Below are 21,606 nucleotides of genomic sequence, written 5' to 3'. Positions count from 1 at the left end.
AGGATACATGTATTGTTGATATGAATTTTGTGCTAGTCTGCTAGTCAACTGGCGATTTTTCGGCCATTGACTGCCAAGTAGTCAAGAAAGAAGTTATCAGGAGAAAGAAAGATGGCTGTTCTGATGTTTTTCTGATTTGAGAAAGGTTTCTATTTTTTTTCCCAACAATGTCTGTATTGACTACTTGGTGGTCATATTTGTTGGAAGCTGACCAGTTGACTAGCTGTTGACACAAAATTGATTAGTATCAACAGTACTTGTATCCTATAATTCAATAGTTCTATTTCCTGCAGAAATGTTAAAAATGTTTTTGTAAAAATTAAAAAAAAGTATCGTGAATACATGACATGAATGTTTTAAGGCATGTTTTTTTTTCATTAATAAGGCACATTTTAAGAAAGTTCAAACTGTTTTAACCATTATTGTTGACATGCAGAAACCAGAGCAGTAGCTAATCAGTTTCTAGGCATAGTGGCAGAAAAAATGGGTGTGTTTAACACTGTAGTGGTAACACAAAACAGAAAATGCAATAAAAAACATTGAAAATACAATAAAAAAATGAGTCACAACGTTAGTAAACGTTAGTTCTCCTTTAAAGTTCCAGTCGTGGAACCCTAAAAACTAATATGGCTGGAAATGCTATAATATATATATTGAAGTTATAGAACCAGTCTCAAGTTTCAGCATCTCCACAGTAGTTATGATCCAGTCCTTCAAAGTTGTCACAGGAGTTGCCCATCTTTCCCAACCTATATACCATAATGGCATTTTATCATTTCACATGTTGTTTATTTTCACATGGCATGGGTATCCCATCCAGAAAATAGAAATTTCATGTCTAGATGGATATGCCCAGCATCTATACAATGGCGTGTTAGTAGTAACTCCTTAAACTGACCTTTTACTCAGGATCTACTGTATGTTGGGAGAAGTGGTTCTTGACACAGTTGGCTCAATTTAATCCAATGTGATATAGTACTTTCACATGAAATAAACACTTATGGCATTAATCAATATATCTTTTCTTACCTATGTTTTCACTAGCTAACAGTCCATTAAACGTGCCAGTCACATTTACTTTTCACAATTCAATTCAATTCAACCTGAAAACAAGCCTGTTGTGTGCTGAAGTTTCCCTTACGCAACTGGAACTGGCGGAAGTGCTATTTCTCGTATCAAATAAGCCTTATACTGTAGCCTTCTTTCCGTCTTTCTGACACATGGGCCTTATCACAAAAGTATTTTAAGGGCAACGCTAATGTATATTTACAGTTAATTACCACATGTACTTTCAAATGATATGTTAGTCTATATATATTTCTTAAAATGATATGACGAATTTCCCTTATTTTTATTTATTCCATTTTCATTTATGTCAATTTTTTTTCATAAGGGTGTGTATGACACTTTACTAGAACTACATAAATGTATTTATTAAACATCTCTTATCTTTCTCTCTGTCACCTTTACATTAACTTTTCTCATGCTGCATAAAGAAATGTTTTCTTTGCTGCTACAATGTATTTTTTCCATTTTTAAAATATCACCTCTATTTTTTATAATTTTATTGGTTGTTTCTTTTTGACCCTAGCAAGCAGGCAGTGTTTGACTTTGACTGCAAGTTGACTTGGAGAGGGCCTGGCCCAAACTCCAATTTTTTACCTTAAAATAACATTATAATGTTAAACCTCACTCGTGAATATAATTTGTCTTTTGGGTCATTGGTCATATTTTAAAACTGTGAAGACAAGGCTTCAAAAGATATTGATGTGTTTAAAATATAGTATTTGTTAACTAAAACATATTCACACAAATCCTAAATAGGCCTTTCAACAATTGCCATTACAAATCATTCTTAATCAATACCTTTCACCGGATCCCACTAATACACTGTACATGACTTGTCATCTACTTGTCATCTTTGCAAATTGAATGTGTATTCAATGTATTTTTAATATTCAGATTTGAAAGTGTTAATGCTTGATTTTGTTATGTCAGGACTACAAAAATCCTCAGTCCTTGGCTTGTTACTGTGCAAACTCCAATGTAAAAATGTAAATTTATTATGCAGGTGTTTGGCAATAACCTAATTATTATTAGATTATTTTTAGGATGCAGTGCATGCCCGCGCACGTTTGCAGACGCGCACGTCATCACACTCCGCGCAACGAAACAGACGTGGGCATCTAAAAGTCTGCTAACAAGAACTTGCGCATGGACATGACACTGGACGCAGGCGTCGTTACGTTTGGTGCCAAAACTACCTCCTCAAAAGGACACTCAGGGAATGGTTCTGTGCTTGATTATAAACTTGAACTTGTATCCTATTGAATTGATACCGGTTTTGACTCCTGCTTGATTATTTGACTATGCTTGTCAAATAATCAATGCCTGCCTTGACCCCGGCCTGCTTATTCGAATACGCTTGAACTCTGCCTGCCTTGATCCCGGCTGAACTACTACTATATTAGAGGGAAATTGTGGAAGCACTCAAGGCTAAATCAAAATATATTTAAATATAATGGAAGTGCTACTTACAATGCACTTCCCTGGGCCCCTGTCTCATAAATAATTCAGTATAAATGCAAGTGCATGTTTACAAAACAGGGGTTTTTAGTTACCGAAGTTATGATCATAAAATTGAAAAGCCACCATACCACGTCAAGGTAAACCCCATATGGCGGTCCCTAACTTACTTATTAAAAAGAAATATTTCTCTGCATAATAGCATTACCTGTGTTCAGTGTATGTTGAGCATTGGTTTCAATTTGAAGGCTGAATCCTCCCCCGCCAGTAAAGGCTTTTAAGAGAGAGGGATTGCCAAACCAACGCCCACATTTAAAAGCGTAGGACCACCATTAGTTTTAAGGGGTGGGTATGGGGTGCTATTGAAAAACCACATGAAGCTATGCCACAGCTTCAGGCCAATATACTATATTAGAGGGAAATTGTGGAAGCACTCAAGGCTAAATCAAAATATATTTAAATATAATGGAAGTGCTACTTACAATGCACTTCCCTGGGCCCCTGTCTCATAAATAATTCAGTATAAATGCAAGTGCATGTTTACAAAACAGGGGTTTTTAGTTACCAAAGTTATGATCATAAAATTGAAAAGCCACCATACCACGTCAAGGTAAACCCCATATGGCGGTCCCTAACTTACTTATTAAAAAGAAATATTTCTCTGCATAATAGCATTACCTGTGTTCAGTGTATGTTGAGCATTGGTTTCAATTTGAAGGCTGAATCCTCCCCCGCCAGTAAAGGCTTTTAAGAGAGAGGGATTGCCAAACAAGTTAGGGACCGCCATGTGGGGTTTACCTTGACGTGGTATGGTGGCTTTTCAACTTTATGATCATAACTTTGTAACTAAAAACCCCTGTTTTGTAAACTTACTTTTGAGACAGGGGCCCAGGGAATGTGCATTAAAACTAGCACTTCCTTTATACTTAAATATACTATTACTTAGCCTTTAGAGTGCTTCCACACCCCTATTTTTATACATTGTATTGTTGCCAGAAGCTGTGGCTGAGCTTCATGTGGTTTTTAATAGCACCCCATACCCCCCCTTAAACTAATGGGGCCCTATACTTTTAAAAATGGGCGTTGGTTGGACAATGCCTCTCCCTTAAAAGCCGCATACTGGCAGGGGAGGATAGATCCTTTTCACTGAAACCAAGGTTCAACAGACACTGATTACACTGAATGCTACTATGCAGTAAGACTTTTTATACTATGGCCGAAAGGCAAACAAGTTAGGGACCGCCATGTGGGGTTTACCTTGACGTGGTATGGTGGCTTTTCAACTTTATGATCATAACTTTGTAACTAAAAACCCCTGTTTTGTAAACTTACTTTTGAGACAGGGGCCCAGGGAATGTGCATTAAAACTAGCACTTCCTTTATACTTAAATATACTATTACTTAGTCTTTAGAGTGCTTCCACACCCCTATTTTTATACATTGAACTACTACTATGCCTGAACGGTCAGTCTCACTTCACACATTGGCTCACTTCTCCTCACACATTGGCTTAGAGAAAGGGAGAAGCCCGACAGTATAACCAAGCCTCATGGAGCCTAAAGAGGAGACTTCTATTCTTCAGACTCTGTCACGACAGATTGTGGGCCTTGCCACAAGGAGGGTACCAAGTCATGCAGGATCAGCTACAGGCTCTGCAGAATCCTGCCGTTCCTCCAGTTTCCTCTTGCGGCCCATCGTTGTTGTCTCCAATGTCTCAGAACAGCCCTACTCTAGCGTCCATGGAGACTTTTATTCAGGTCTTATCCTCCTTCTACGATGACCCTCATCGTGTTGACAGCACTGAAATAGCTTTAGGTGCTCTCCATCAAAGGCAAGGACCTGTGGAAGAATACATTGCTGAATTTAGGCGCTGGGCCCCTGCCACTGAATGGAACGATAAGGCTTTGAAACGGCAATTTTGCATCTGAACTCTCTGAACTTTAAAGAGACGAGCTAGCTTGAGTTTGGAATTCCAGAAACACTAGAGGAACTTATCCTGCTGGCAACCCAGATTGATCTGAGATTGAGAGAGGAAGACGACAAGAAAAAACTATGTCCCTCCTTCTTCCTCTTCTCCTTCTTGGCTCATTCCGAAGGCACCTCCTCCAATTCATCAAACCTTCACCTCGTCAGTCTCTTCTGAATCCATGCAGATTGGGGTTGCCGAGGGGCCCTATCAGCTGAAGAAAGACCCTGACATAGGCCCCTCAATATGTGCCTGTTTTGTGGCCAATCAGGTCACCTCCTCTGTGATTGCACAATTCATCCTAAGAGTAATCTGCTTCCTAGTCCATCTCTTGTTTCTCAATGACCTCATTTTTGATCATTCACATTTTCTTGCAGATGGACTCAAAGAGGCTTGAAGTGGATGCAGTAATAGACTCTGGGGCCTGTGGCTCCTTTATTTGCTTCCTTATACAACATTCCTTTGACCCCAAAATCACAACCTTTAATTATCAAGCTCGTGCATGGCACCCTGATGTTTTCTGGTTCCATTCTTTTGGAGACCCCTTATCTATGTGCCTCTTCTTATGTCAAGCATTATGAAAGAAGAAAGTATGACTATGAAGATTTTCATTCATCCAGGTCATGGTATATCTAGTATAGGTCAATCTAAAACAACTGACTTGCTGAATAATGATTGAAGACGTTTCACTACTCATCCGAGCAGCTTCTTCAGTTCAACTGACTGGTGTGGGAAGTTCTCAGCAAATAAACTCTTCCACTAATCCAATCACAATGGCACATTGTAACTCTTCAGAGAGGTGACTTCTGAGTCCAGTTGTTTTAGATTTACCTATACTAGATATACCATGAGCTGGATGAATGAAAATCTTCATAGTCATATTGCCATTAATTTTGGAGAGAATACTTTAAAACTGGTTCGGGAATATGAAAGAACAGCAACAAAACTGGCAGACTATGGTAACCATCTACGCTTTAATATCAGATGCCGACATCAGGGACTCACCCCTTGTAGCCTATGCCTGGGTTCCACTGTAAAAGGTCACAGAGCCAACAAGATTTTACAAAAAGCCCAAAAAACATCTAATAAATGAATGGATCAGGCAGATCAACTTTACTATTGATGCCCTTAAGCAGAAAGTTGAACATCTGAAACAGAGTCTGGCAAAAGAACTGCCAGATGGCACTCTGGAAAGGGTGGTTGTTTTTGTTGAACATGCACAGATTGCCCAACACATTAAGAGTAAGGAGAGACAAATAAGCAAATTCACAACCTTACTGTCATGAAGCAGCAGTTGGAAAAGGACAGAAGAACTAAGAAAGATGAGACACCAAAGAACAACAAAGACATGTGAGTTAGGAACCTATCAGGGTACTACAGATGCAGCCACTTTGGTTTGTCTGTTTGACACAGAATAACTAAACACAGATATCCCATTTATCTCATTTAACACAGAAAACTGTGTCACAACAACCCATCTAATTAAAGCATTCACCATTGTGAACAATGGAGCTTTGGTATGCTAATGAAAAGGTTAAATGCATTAAATGAGTTAAGATGACTTAAGATAACACAGTTTCTTCAATTACCCCTGAGTCATGACGCATTTAACTCACAAATCCAAGTGGCTTCATCTGTAACTCAGCCGGAAAAGGATGTGCTAGTTAAACAATGCAGTGACGCCACAACACATCCCAGTAGCTGAACTCATCACAGCCACAGAATCTGCTATTAATAATAATCACATGAAAAAGGAAGAACAACTCTGGATAAAAGTGTCAGCTGCCTTGTCAAGTGCCAGAACACCTCCCTCTATTTACCCACTTTCCGAACCTGAACTCCAGAAGCTCAAGAAATATATTGACGAAAAACTAGTGAAAGAACTGTTTCAAAGACTGGGTCAAGCCAAGATTTTTTTCGACACGGGACTTTAAGGGAGCATATAATTTGATTTGGATCCTTGAAGGAGATGAATGGAAGACTGCTTTTCATTCCGGCTATGGTCATTTCGAATACATAGTCATGCCTTTTGGTCTTTGTAATGCCCTCGCCACTTTTCAGCATTTTGTGAACTATATTTTCCACAACTTACTTGACCAGTTCATTATTGTTTACCTCGATGGTATTTTGACTTTTTTTCCTCTTCTCTGGATCAACATCATGAGCATGTTAAAGAGGTCCTTCTTTGATTGAGAAAACATAATCTCTATGCAAAAGCTTTTAAGTGTGAATTTGAGAAGTCCTCTATCAAATTCATTATTGTTTACCTCGATGGTATTTTGACTTTTTTTCCTCTTCTCTGGATCAACATCATGAGCATGTTAAAGAGGTCCTTCTTTGATTGAGAAAACATAATCTCTATGCAAAAGCTTTTAAGTGTGAATTTGAGAAGTCCTCTATCAAATTCTTGGGATTCATAATGTCTGCCTCAGGGTTTCGAATGGCTGGAAGCAAGGTGGACACAATCCTTAAGTGGCCTCTTCCAAAGGATCAGAAAGAAGTCCAAAGTTTTGTGGGCTTTGCCATCTTCTATAGGAAGTTTATTTAGAACTTTTCTGCAATAATTAAACCAATCACAGACTTAACTAGTCTCAAGAGAATTTTTTTTGGTCCCCTGCCACTCAGGAAGCATTCGAGAAGCTTAAGGTTCTATTCCCTTCAGCTCCAATTTTATTGTACCCGAATCTCACAAGGCCTTTTTTACTAGAGGTGGATGCTTCAGAAGAAGTAGTGGGAGCTATTCTTTCTGTCAGGACTGCCAGAAATAACTGACGGCGCTGTTTACATTCCCGGCGGTCACAGTGAAGTTCCAAGGTGGCAGTGCCCATGCTGAACACATGGCTGCAGAGTCGCAGGCTGGAATGACCAGCTCTCTCAAAGCTTCTACAAACTGTTCTGTGGATTCGCCATTACGCTGTCCACGTTGGAAGAATTTATATCTTTCAGCAACCACATTTACTCTTGGCACAAAAAAGTTCTTTATAGCAGTAAGAGCAGTGTCATAAGTATCATCAGGTAATGTTAATGTATAGAATATACTCTGTCCCTCTGCTCCCAGTGAATAAGTAAAGCACGCTTTCTAGCAGCAGAAATCTCACCTTTGTCAGCAGCAATAATGTAATTTTCAAACATACAAATAAGATCCAAGCAGTTAAAGGTATGATAGGCTCACCAGGGTTTGGAAGAAAATGTGCAGGCTGCTGCAGAGGTAGAAGAGCCATCCTTGTTGCCATTTGTTATGTTTTGGGTAGCCAAGGATGAGTAGAGTAAAACAGTGCTTTATTAGCAGAGTCATGCAGGCATTACACAACAATAACTTTCACTTTTAAGCTACCAGGAAGTATGCACAGTATACGTCTGAGCACAGTGACATCTACAGGCCGTCTGCACAAACACCACACCGACTAAGGTAGGTATGTTAGCAGAAAACCAAAATGAAATTTGCTTGCGAAAGTAAGCTAGTGTTATATGCCCGTGTTTGTTCGCTGAGATGCATCTTCGTATTTTAGTGAATAAGCGTAGTGGTAACAAATTTACCTGACTAAACCTATTATGTAGTAGTTGAACTGTAGCTAAGCCTATTATTAAGAGACTGCTTAAATAACTGGTGTAAAATTACAGCTAGGAAGAGACATTGGAGCCTAACAATCATATGCATACATATTACTGAGAGTTTTTTACACATAGTGAGGGAATATTAGGCTTATCATAATAATGGGTTAGGCTGCAAGATAATTAGTGTGATAAACTGCCTGCTGTGTTTCTTCAGGTTAAGCAGCCAAACAAGCACAGTAATTTCTGTTACATTTTTTTTACAACGTTGCAAGTACAGGTATGACGGCAATGCTTCATGCTTGCTTTCAGCTTAGGCAGGAAAAGGGAAACAGGAACAGGAATCATAAGATAATGGCAAAGTAGCAGGAATGCCATTAACCAAAATGTCGACACAAGCAGATAACTACAATAGCCATGTAACCTAAAATTATCATATTTATATTTTGCATGCTTTTCCTTCTCTAGAATTTGAGCCAGAAGATCAGTACAGCATTATATTCTCAGCCATTTGTATGAACTTCCATTTAAGAACCTTTTAGGAAATGTTTGTTCATTGTTCATGTCCATTGCTATGCCAGATAGTATCATATGCATTAGTGATGATGCAACAATGCGGAGCAGAGCTAGAAACTTTTCATCTTGTTTGTTATAGGCCAATAAGCTTTGTTCTTATTGGTTCAGTTATGTGACAGTTTTTTTTTTCAAAGAATGGATATTTTATCAGTTTTGTGAAACTGAGTTTTCATTTTGTTGATAGAATAAATTCTGTGTTATAAAATCTTGCTTTCTGTCACAAGCAAATATTTGGCCATTAAAATCAAGCTTGGCATGCACTAGTTAGTTACACCAAGATTTTTTTATATAATTCATTCTGTAAGTAACTTTGCACATAACTGTGTTTGTTACATGGATGTTACATTTTTGAGATAGATTGCCTGTTAACATTTACAGAATGGAGTTTGTAATTTTTGTGCATAAACCAGATTTTGTTTTCATCCTTTAATAGTAATGGGTCTTTTGTATATTTTTTTTATCTTTGTATGGTCACAAATACGTATGTACACCGAGAGACATTCATTCTATGTACTGTGCTGAAAAGGAAAGGTAGATGATCTGTTTGAAAGGCTGAAGATGGTCCTTTTCAGCTGCTCTGAGGATATTGAGTATATTGTTTAGAGTGCAAGTGGAAAAATTGTGGAAAGTGGATAGATGGAAGCAGCGCCGGATTCGCTGGGTGGGCGCCCCTAGGCCGTGCGCTCTGCGCGGTCCTAGCGCCCGCCCGCACTACCACACGCTGGCACAAAAGTGTGCAAGCGCCGAAGCACTGGGGAGCACAGGCGGCTGGGCAGCATGCCGCCCTAGGCCCGGGTCTATGTGGCCTCGCCACAAATCCAGGCCTGGATGGAAGTCCATAAAACAATGTGAGGGTGATGGTTTATTTTGATGCAGTTAAGTTAAAATGTTTGGGTTTTGTGGGTTGTTTGAATGTACATTACTGTATTTTGGCAAGGACAAATGTGCCTGGAATAGTGGGCTTGACACAAGCACCTGCAGCATGGAGTTCAAAGCAGTACAGAAACAAAGATAAATGACCATACCTGGAAGGCTAGCGATTGTCTGGTCTGAGGTTCGATATAGAGTTAAACATAGTTAAATCAGGTTGAAAAAGACAAAGTCCATCACGTTCAACCCCTCCCATAGAAATGTTAGGTCAGTGTTGACCTTTAGAAGGTAACCAGGAGTTATTTTCCACATAAAAAAGTGAAAAAGTTATTAACTTGGCATATGTTGTATTTAACAAATTCTAGATATATTATAGGTATAATATTGTGTTTTAAGCTGTGCCATCATTTGAGAAAAACAGATAGATACAAACAGTTTCCACCAAAAACACTAGGCAAAACCAGAAACAGGAATAACACAGTTAAGCCAACTTGACAGTTTCTTGCATTCAATAAATTCTATATCACAATGAATTGAATTTGGTAATATTGTGCATTATTTTTGGAGGTAAAGACATCTTTATCAATTTATCGCAACATTTATTGCATTTAATTTCATCTGACCCATTGTGTCATTTTACCCACATAGATCTTCTTACATGGGCAAAATATATCATATACTACATACTAGGACAGACAAGTATAATAGCTCTGTACTTTTATGGTGCCAGTATTAAATGTATGTTTACAAATGCAAGAAGTCTGACTGGTGAAATGGGAGAGCTGGAGCTGCTGGTGATGGAAGGAAAATATGATGTGATTGGTGTGGCCGAAACATGGCTGAATGAGTCGCATGACTGGGCAGTAAATATCAGTGGCTATACTTTGTTTCGGAGGGACAGAGGCAATAGAAAAGGAGGAGGGGTATGTCTGTATGTTAGGCAGGATTTAAAAGCTCATATAAAGGAGGAGGTTATGTTAGAAAATGAGGGGGCAGAAGTCGTATGGGTGGAGTTCTTCACCAATTGTAAAGAATCCAGCAAATTAATTGTAGGCGTATACTAAAGACCCCCTAATGTAAGTGAGGAGGAAGAGACAAAGCTCCTAATGCAAATAGAAAAGGCTGCTAGTTAGGTAAAGTAATGATAATGGGGGATTTTAATTACCCAGATATTGACTGGAGCAACGGTACTGCTAGATCAGTTAATGGGAACAAGTTTATAAACTTATTGCACGACAATTTTTTTAGCACAGGTTGTTGAGGAGCCTACCAGAAAAAATGCTATTCTTGATTTAGTGATCTCAAATGACCCAGAACTTATAGCAAATGTGCAAGTCATTGAACCCCTGGGTAATAGTGACCATAAGGTTATATCTTTTAATGTCTGGTGCAAAAACAAAAATATACTGGGGCAACAAAAACCATGAATTTTGCAAAAGCTAATTTTAGTGCCTTGAGGGCTGTCCTACAGAGCATTGATTGGGGCATTAGGTTTTCAGCTAAAAACACAGAACAGAAATGGTTGTCCTTTAAAATGATATTAAATCATTACTGTTCTCAATTTATTCCCTTAAGGACTAAACGTTGAAGCTCTAAGAATCATCCTGTGTGGATTAATACAGAAGTAAAGAAGTTAATGGGAAAGAAGAGAAAGGCATTTAAAAACTACAAATCTGTAGGGACAGAAGCTGCATTTAATGAATATAAACACTGTAATAAATGTTGTAAATCAGCAATCCGGAAGGCTAAGAAAAGAAATGAAGAGTTAATTGCGGTGGAGGTGAAAACTAACCCTAAAAAGTTTTTTTAAATATATTAATAGTAAAAAGATGCAGGTTGAGAGTGTTGCTCCATTAAATAATGGTACCAGTATGGTTGTAACAGATACAGATAAGGCAAATGTGTTAAATCAGTTCTTTTCTTCAGTGTATACAATAGAGGAGTCTGGGTTCACAGGCTCACTTAATAACTGCACGAATGGTGGCCACTTTTTGGAAAATGTCATTAAAGTGGACCCGTCACCCAGACATAAAAATCTGTATAATAAAAGTCCTTTTTAAATTAAATATGAAATCCAATTTCTTTTTTTTATTAAAGCATTCATAGCTGTTGTAAACGCATTTAAAAATATCAGCTGTCAATCAAATATTGTCTGCCCCTCCTCTATGCCAGTGGCATAGAGGCAGGGCAGACAATTACTTTCACTTTCCATTCAGCACTTCCTACATGTCACTGCTGTCCCTGCATTCCCCCAGCTCTCTTAACGATTTAATTGTGTAGCCAGGACATGGGCATGGACACCGGGTCCCTGTCCCCTGGGCCACAAACAAGATTCTGAGATGATACAAGACTTGTCTTAATAACAATGTCCACAAAATGGCTCCTTCCTGGTTGCTATAATTATGAGTTCCCAGACTGATGGAAACAATATTCAAATAATTTATACAGTGTAATTAAAAGTTCATTTTGCTTGACTAACATGATAAAATAGGATTTGGAATAATTTTGCTTGGGTGACGGGTCCCCTTTAAGGAGAGTAGTCTCTGCTGGGGGGGGGATATACACAGTCACCAAAATATATAACAGGCCGTTCAGTCTACATTTAACAAATACATATCTGCCCATCCGATCAGTGATCACCCACTCCAAAGCAAAATTGAGGGACTTCCTAACCAAAACAGCCACACCTCTTGAGTATGTGGAATATTCCGAGTGATATACAGCCGCCACCCAGTTACGTTTCAGAGCTAGCACTCGCTGACCTATAAGATGCGTTTCCTGAAGCAAGATTAGATCTGCTCCAGATTTCCGTAGTTGACCCATTACTACAGAGCGTTTAATCTTGTCATTGAGCCCCCGGGTATTCCAGGACAACACCGTGAATTTCACTGACATAAGTTACGGTATAAAATAAACCAGCACCGGTGGGGGGTCGCAACTCGGGAGCCGCCACCCAGAAGCTGTGGTATCTTTCTGTACTGTGCGATACGTAGCCATGGGTTTCAGGCCCAGGGCAGTTCGCCCCCCCGGTGCATGCACATCATAGCAGTTGCATATACAAGATAGGCATGGTACTCATTACCTGCTTCCAGAAGAGAGAAAAAGAAAAGAAAAGAAAGGACAAAAAAAAAATACATACATATCACCCACATTTTCCCCCCTCCCCGCATCCCCTCCCCAACTTGGGGATACCTCTATCCCATAACAGAAGAAGTTTCAAACTCAGAACGTGGTTAAGGCAGTTCCAGTCTCTAGTCTGTCGTCAAACAAGGGCGTTGGAAATAGAGAAAAACATCTAGGTTCCATAGGGGCCTGGGCAAAACAGAGTGACAGGCCGCAGAAGCTTCTCGTGTGCTGGAAAAAGGAGGCTGTGAATTAGGGGGTCATCTCGGGAAGCCTCTGGCGCGCTCTTTCAGCAAAAAACAGGGCCGACGAGCAGGGTTAGTGACACATCCGAAACTCAGCAGAAGAATCCAGAGCAGAGGCCCAGGGTCGATCAAATTTACGCAATGCCGAGGATGCAGCAGAGGATAAGAGTTATAAGAGGGTTACGGCAAAACAGCAGCCGATGTAATACACAGTAGGGCTCCAAATAATGGTAGTATCACACAAATGGCTGGTCGCAGAAAAAGCGGTAGCAATCGACTGTGTTGCGGCTCTGTGTAGTGAGAGTGGGGCCAGCAAAACACCATCGTGAGAGGAGGGGGAGCCCCTATGTATAACCGGGTGGAAACTGGGTATAGAAAGACATGGTAGGTAGCGAGGCACAGGTATCCATGTCATAGTGAACCGAGTACTCACGGATCGCGAGGCGAGCGGCTCCTGCTGGGCCTGGCTTCCAGCCATTCATGGGCATCCGCTGGGTGTTCAAAAAACAGGGATCTGTCGCCCTCCACCACTTTCAATTTGGCCGGGAACAGCATCGCGTATTTGAGGCCCCGATCTCTCAATTTTCTCTTGACTTCGATAAAGGAGCCTCTTTTCTTCTGCACTGCAGCAGAGAAGTCAGGGTATAGCGATATACGGGCCCCCGAGTATTGCAGGGCTTCCCTGTTCCGAGCCTCTCTCAGGGCTGCGTCCCGGTCCCTGTAGTTCAGTAGCTTGATCAGGAAAGGGCGTGGTGGCGCTCCAGGTGGACTGGGCCTAGTAGGGACACGGTGCGCCCTCTCTACCACGAATTGCGCCGAGAAGATGGCTGGGCCTAGGAGATCTTTGAGCCAGGCCTCCGCAAACTGCTCAGAAGATGTCCCTTCGCTCCGTTCCGGCAGCCCGACCACTCTAATGTTAGACCTACGCAGCCTGTTCTCCATATCATCAAGGCGGTCTGTGTTGGCTTGGACTTGGCGGCGTAGAAGCCTCAGATCCTCTGGCAAAGAGGCAGTGCGGTCCTCTAGGTCGCCGATTCTGCTTTCGGCTCTGTTGGTTCGCTCACGGACATTTTGTAGATCCTGCTTAATCAGGGAGAGGTCCACCCGCAGCTCTTCTATCTTGCAGGTAAAGGTGGTAGTCAGGGTGGTCTGGCATTGCAAAATAGCCGTCATTAAGTCAGACGGTGTTGGCGCTGGCTGCGGGTCAGTCTCTATTGCGCCTGCGTCTGTTCCATGGAGGGTTGGTGCGTAGGACTCTGCGAGGGCCCGCCGCCATCTTGGGCCTGCTGCCGCGCAAATTGTTCCAACTTGGTAGCGGCTTCTGAGCGCACTCTCTGGGTACTTTTCCCCATATCCTCACCAGCGTAGTCCAAGGAACGTTGGGGAAGAGAGGATGAGCCTCTTGCAGCCCTTCAGTGTACTTTAAAGTAAAGTTCAGGATGAATGTAGTGCGGAGCACCTAGTGCGCAAGTCCTGCTAGGTTGCCATCCAGACCACGCCCCCCTGGTAGCTTTAATACAAATTAATGTAAACAAGGCTCCAGGGCCTGATGGCATACACCCCCGGGTTCTAAGAGAGCTTAGTTCAGTTTTAGACCAGCCCTTATTTCTGATTTTCTCAGATTCACTGTCATCTGGTATGGTGCCTATGGATTGGAGAAAAGCTGATGTTATTCCAATATTTAAAAAGGGATTACGATCTCAGCCTGGCAATTATAGGCCAGTAAGCTTGACATCTGTGGTGGGCAAATTATTTGAAGGCTTGTTAAAGGATCACATTCAAAATTTTGTCCTAATGAATGGCATTATGAGCAACAATCAGCATGGCTTTATGAAGGATAGGTCATGTCAAACGAATTTGATTGCATTTTATGATGTGGTAAGTAAGATTCTGGATAGTGGGGGGGCAGTAGATGTGATCTATTTGGATTTTGCCAAAGCGTTTGATACTGTGCCCCACAAACGACTGCTTTCTAAACTGAGGTCTGTCTGGCTTAATGAAGTCGTTTGCACGTGGATAGGAAACTGGCTACAGGATCGGGTACAGAGGGTGGTTGTTAATGGGACATTCTCTACTTGGAGTAAGGTTCTTAGTGGGGTCCCCCAGGGCTCAGTATTGGGTGCACTTTTATTTAACTTGTTCATTAATGACTTAGGGGAGGGTGTTGTAAGTAATGTATCAGTGTTTGCAGATGACACCAAATTATCCAGCCCAATTAATTCCATCCAGGATGTGGCATCCTTGCAACATGATCTTCACAAACTGGCAATCTGGGCAGCTAAGTGGCAAATGAGATTCAATGTTGATAAATGTAAAGTCATGCACCTGGGATGTAAAAATATCCAAGCCATTTATACCCTTAATGGGACTGCACTAGGCAAATCCATTATGGAAAAGGACCTTGGAGTCCTTGTAGATGATAAACTTGGCTGTACCAAGCAATGCCAGTCAGCAGCATCAAGGGCAAATAAGGTCTTGAGCTGTATTAAAAGGGGCATAGAGTCAAGGGAGGAGGGGGTAATTCTTCCACTGTATAGAGCACTTGTAAGGCCCCATCTAGAATATGCCATTCAGTTTTGGTCTCCATCACTCAAACAGGACATTATTGTATTAGAGAGGGTACAGAGAAGGGCAACTAAGTTGGTGAAAGGTATGGAAAATCTTAGCTATGAGGACAGACTGGCCAAATTGGAGATGTTCATGCTGGAGAAGAGGCGCTTAAGGGGTGATATGATGACTATGTATAAATATATAAAGGGATCATATAAAAATCTCTCTAATGCTTTATTTACCAGTAGGTCTTTCCAGCTGACACAAGGTCACCCATTCCGATTAGAAGAAACGAGGTTCTGCCTAAATATTCGGAAGGGGTTTTTTACAGTGAGAGCTGTGAAGATGTGGAATTCTCTCCCTGAATCAGTTGTACAGGCTGATACATTAGATAGCTTTAAGAAGGGGTTGGATGGCTTTTTAGCAAGTAAGGGAATACAGGGTTATGGGAAATAGCTCATAGTCCAAGTTGATCCAGGGACTAGTCCGATTGCCATTTTTGAGTCAGGAAGGAATTTTTCCCCCTCTAAGGCAAATTGGAGAGGCTTCAGATGGGTTTTTTTTTACCTTCCTCTGGATCAACTGGCAGATAGGTAGTTAATAAAAAAAAAAAGTTGAACTCGATGGACATGTGTCTTTTTTCAACCTTACTTACTATGTTATCTGCCTGTCCTCCTCAGGTATATCTCTGGTATCTCTAAAAAGAAAATGTTACTGCTAGTTTCTTCAGCAAGGTTTTAAGTATGCGGTACATTGTAGGTGGTTTCTTCCATGTCCATTACAAAACAATAACTGCGGTACCATGTTAGCCAGTGGCAAAAATAAATAAAAAACAAATCAATAAAAAAGCATTGTAGAAATGGTACCTAAATTATCTAACAAAAAAAATACATTGCAAGATACCACAACGTACTACATACAAATAAAACTTAAAACCCAGCTGAAGAAACTGGAACAACTGGACAGTGATATTTTTTTCCCACAAAGTGTCACAAAGGAAACCTGATTCCAAAAGTGAAAAAATGATCTAACCAAATATATGCTGTGCCTTTCCAGCCTTCATTTGTATTTTGCCTGACAAAAGGGCTGTGAGAAAATTGCCTGGTGGTCTAGTGGGGGTGCAACGGAGACACCCGTCGCACCGACAGCAGAGACGCCTGCTGCCTCTACTCCCTTCCGTGGTGCCTTGACTCCTGTGCTGTTCTCCTCAGGTAGCGATCAGGTATCTTCAGCTTTATTCAGAAGTGTCGAACTTGACGCCATTGCTTGGCGCGAAGTTTTAACATTTAAACAGTATCAAAGTTTTTGTTTTGTGATTATTAGGTATTTTACAAAACTTAAAATGGACTCTTTGGGAGACTTCCTTAATAAGGAATTTCTGAAAAATGGATTTTCAGATAAGAGACCCCACACAAATACTATTTTCAGCTAACCTTGTACATTTACTGCCTTTATAATGATGTAAATCTCTTACAGTGTTCAAGTGTTATATTACTGATTATTGATACAGCGCATGTGGTGTTGTAATAAAGAGATACAGAATGAAAGCACCTTGTAAAGAAAATTTCACACAGAACAAGTCTATGTTTGTCTCACCTCATCCACCCCATAGTCTGAATAAAATAAATGGCACACATATCTGTTCAGTTCTTCTTTCCTGCGCTCAGCTGCAGTCTCCCCACGAGATCGGCCAATTGCAAAGCGGCTAGGAAAACTGGAAAAAGGTAAATATGTGTCTTAAAGGGCATAATGTACTCCTGAAAATGTGTAAAAAGTAATGTGAAGCTAAAGAAACATTTTTTAAAATTCTATTTCAGGCTAGCCCTAATATATTTAATAATTACAGTAGACAATGTGTTACTGTACTGTCATTTCCCTGTAACATGGTCTAGACTTTACCAGTACTACATGGACCGTAATCTGAAAAGACAATAGACCCACTATGGAAAATGTTTTTTAAAACACAGATCAGCAGTGTCCAACTTCTGTATGGAATGGGTTGATAAACTGACATTGCAGATTACTAGGTTACAATATCTAAATCCCTATAGCCTTAAGGTGTTTAACTTTATGGGACTGATTTACTGATGTGTTCAATTGCACTGCAGGAAAGGGTAGTAATCAATCAGGAATTAGTTTTATTAGGTCTACTACAAGTAAAACAATTGATTGCTTGTATGGGTAACAGAATTTGTGCAAATTTTGTATGTGTTATGTAAGGGTTCTTACACATTGGTGTTTGTTTTTTTTTGAGCATGTTTTTTTCCATTCCAAATACAAACCTCTATTCTATCGAGAGCTGAGTGCACATCAAGCACATGAAAATGCAGCATGCTGCAACTAAAGAAGTGCACTGAAATACAAATAGAGGAAAGTGCAACTCAGAATGCTTAGGCAGAATATAATTTATTCAATTAGCGAATGCATTTATTTGCACTGAAAACTGCATATAAATGTGTGTGAAATGCATGAAAGAAAAAAAAACACCTGTGTCTAAGAGCCCTAAGCTTGTTGTATAAGCTACTGGAAGTGAGGCACAGAGATGCCATCCTTTCACTTCTTTATTTCTGTGAAATAGCACCTCCACTTGTGTTTGCAGAAGCTAAAGTAGCAGCCAAGAAAAGTCATATTCATGATTTTAATTTTAGGGTCCTTGAAGGCCACATACGTGTCGGCATCAGTAAAAAGAAGCTGCACACAAAATATAAGCAGCAAAAAGCTCCCCAAAGCTGCCCCCAGCCTGGCCAACCTTAGTAACAGTGACCCTCCGACATTATTAAATCATCTTCAGTCACACTGGGCTGGGGGCGGCGCAATCCCTCCATAGGCTGGAGTCCTGTTTTCATTTGTAATTAGCCTATGGAGGGATTGTGCCTTTCCCAGCTCAGTGTGACTGAAACAACTCTTGAAGATCATTTAATAGTGTCAGAGGGTCGCCGTTACTAAGGTTCGCCGGGCTGGGGGTGGCTTTTGGGGAGCTTTTAGATGCTTATATTTTGCGTGCAGCTTCTTTTCACTGATACCGACACATTCTTATTTTTATAGGAATGTGTCAGTATCACTTTAAGTCAATTCTATGTATACTGGGCATCAAAATGCTTATTAGAAAGAAACACCAAAAATGAAAATAGCAAAATGGCTTTGATTTAAGGTAGCTAAAGACAGAAAATATTGGTAGGTAAAGCTTATTATAAAAGTATGCATGGCTTATAATTGTAGGAGTGGCTTATTTGTTTTTGCACCTCCACTTTTTTTCAGCCCAATTCAAGTACTACTTGTTAACCAGGACTAGGGCTAGGCAGAAGAGGCATGTGCCTAAGGTGGTGGTGGTGGTGGGGGGGGGTCACTATGCATGTACCTTTTCTGTACCCCTAGTCCAGTCCTTCATCCCACCACCTCCTGCTTCTCTATTTGCTGCAACCCTGCCAAAAATCATTCTTTATTTGTTCACTGAACTGAATAGATCACAACATTGTAAAATTTCTGAGAATCATCTCTAATCTTGCACTTTAAAACTTCTTTTATACCAGGTGTTATTGGGTATCATGAATATGAATGCCACAAGACTTCTCAGCAGTTTAATATGCTGAATCAGTATGATTACCCAAAACATGTAAATTATAAAGACCTTAAGATATAAAGTATATACATTTTTTTATGGCTAGCACTTTGGCCACTACAAACACACTCCTTGGTTATATGTGTTGTAAAAGTCACCCTCCCATATGTCCCTCTACTTAAAGGGCAAGGAAGAGGTTTATCACTACAAGTGATCCCTGAGAAAGGCAAGAAGATGACAGCATGGCACTACAAACAATAGTGGAGGGGGGGGGGTCTGAAGTAGAAAATATAATCACCAGGGCTTGTCTAAAAAATTGCCACCCCTCCTGTTTTTCCCTTTCATCATCATTTATTTATATAGCGCAGACAAGATACACAGTGCTTTCTTTAAATTAGAACAGCATATCATGTTATAGTACAAGCATTAATAGTTTTTCTTATGAAAGACAAATAGGTTTTGCATGGGCAATGCAAAGTTCAACCTAAGCTAGAGCAACCATTTGAAGTACAGTAGGTCATGTTTTATTTATTTATAATGCTGCAAAAGTAGGAATACCAGGTGAGCTACGGGGGTCAATTTTGGAAAATTGAAAAATATGGAAAATGTTGTTTTTACCAAAACAAACTTTAGAGAGAAGGGACTGGTTGTGTATCAAGCCACAATCTATTTTCCAAACTATTCTGTGCAATTTTTGGATTTGTGAAGCAGATACTTGGATCAAAATTGCAAGTTACTGGCATGCTTAAAACGATCAACATGAGCTATAGGTAACTTTTCATGTACATTAATATTTTGAAGAATATTTTTTTAGTATCAGTATTACTTTAACCTTCCAGGTCAAATTAATTTAATAAATATAGTATTTCTCTCCTACTTTATAGTTTGATTAATATTTTGATTCCCCTTCCATCTAATCTCTCCTCAGACATAGATGAATTCTTCGAGAAACAACCTGGAGACCCTGAAGCAGTGGAAACTTCCAAAATGGGCAACGAGGATACTCAACATCAGATCTCATCCAGAGATGCAATTGAGGACCCTACAGAAGGAGCGGTTCTACAAACTTTTATTTCACTGAACTGCCGAATAAAGCCAATCTAGCCCAACTATTAACTGAAATTAAGTCTACTCTTAAACAAGAAGTTGTCACACTTCCATCTGAGCTTACGACGCTTACCCAGAAAATTACCACAGTCAATGCCTCCCAGGCGGTGACACAAGTGGCTACTGCACAGTAAACAGCAACGGTAGAATGCCATGACTGGTAATTGTTCTTACTCAAGAGCTATGGAAGACGCTGAAAATCGGAGCAGACGTTGCAATATCAGGATACGCGGTATCCCTGAAGACGTTGGGCTCCCTGAAGCATGCCAACTCACGTAGAACCTGTCTTGCCAACTGCTAAATCCTGAGCAAGAGGCCCCGATTCGCATTGAGCAAGTTTTTTAAAGAGTGGCTGTCTCCAGATCGGGAAAGCCCTGCAATGTACTATGCTGCCTCCATCACTATAATCCAACGGAGGGCGTGGGAAGCAATCGACCTGAAAATAGAAGATGACAAGATTGAACTGTTTCAAGGCCTGGCTTACTCTACAATACTACAGCGGCGCTTCCTCCTCCAGAGTCACAGAGGCTCTACAAATGGGCACATCCGTTTGCTCTTTAAGCTCGTTTCAATGGTAACTGGCATACTCTCCGAAAACCAGTGGAAGCTGTCAGGTTCTGCAAACCTGTGAGTATCTCGATCCCTGATCTCTCTGAATGGAGCAATTATCTATTCAGTTCACTCCCGATGAAAGACGCAAAAGGATGACTGAGCCACTGACGATCATATCGATCCGATTCTTCAGCCTTTTTGCAACCAGTTTGTAAGTTTCATAAGTTATATGTTTTTTTGGGAGTAATCTGATGCGCAAGGGCGTCCGCCTCCCCATTCATAGTTCAAAAGATTGACCTAGTTATATGTTAACGGCTTTAAGAACTGGTCCTCGGGTATATTCCTACATGATCGCAGCGACTAAATATTAGTCCCCTCTACAGAGAACAAATGGGATCTAAGAGGGCCTAGGGCCATACACTCGGACAATGTAGATAACCTCACAGGAGAACTACAGGCATATGAACCATACTTTGGGCCTAATCTACTACTAACGCCAGTCATTTCACAAGGGATTTAGCGACTCTCCATAGGCAGACACATAAGCTGCATGTGACCTCTACAGGAGGCGATTAAGCCAACGACATTAACCCTCTCCATGGAACATCGGAACTTTGGAACTAGTTATACAAAGTCAAGATTACCCTAGCCAATCAGTTTAACCCAATTCTCTCTAAGGATGTGTGTTTTACTGCTTAAATAGGTTACGATTATTGTTTCACTACATATATTAAGCAGAAGGCTTGAAATTATATATATGCTGTGACACTCTGTGCATGATGGTTTAAGACGTAAGGGTAATAAGCTATAACTTAAAGATAAAAGGTACATAATTATAGTGGCGGATGGTTATTCCCCTTCTGAATATAAGGTTAAATGTTACAATTGGTACAGAAGGGCTGACACACCGGAGTAACATTATCCCCAATTACAGCTCACTCCATGTCTCCCTAACACACATGCTAGTAGCCAGAGCCACC

General features: G+C 40.5%; 1 protein-coding gene across 1 annotated transcript in view; it reads right to left on the bottom strand.

Moving 5' to 3' along the window:
• LOC108708909 (phosphatidylinositol 4-phosphate 3-kinase C2 domain-containing subunit beta) overlaps window positions 1-21,606 on the bottom strand; it is a 212,392-nt gene that overhangs the window by 68,890 nt on the left and 121,896 nt on the right. Inside the window, exon 10 of the mRNA XM_041584723.1 lies at window positions 17,005-17,122. Coding sequence (XP_041440657.1) covers window positions 17,005-17,122 — 118 coding nt within the window. The remainder of the gene's footprint in view (window positions 1-17,004; window positions 17,123-21,606) is intronic.

Source organism: Xenopus laevis, chromosome 2S (assembly GCF_017654675.1).
Source record: "Xenopus laevis strain J_2021 chromosome 2S, Xenopus_laevis_v10.1, whole genome shotgun sequence".
In the NCBI taxonomy this organism is placed as follows: Eukaryota; Metazoa; Chordata; class Amphibia; order Anura; family Pipidae; genus Xenopus; species Xenopus laevis.
Note: the sequence above shows the minus strand (reverse complement) of the source record. Positions and strands in the feature narration are given on the sequence as shown.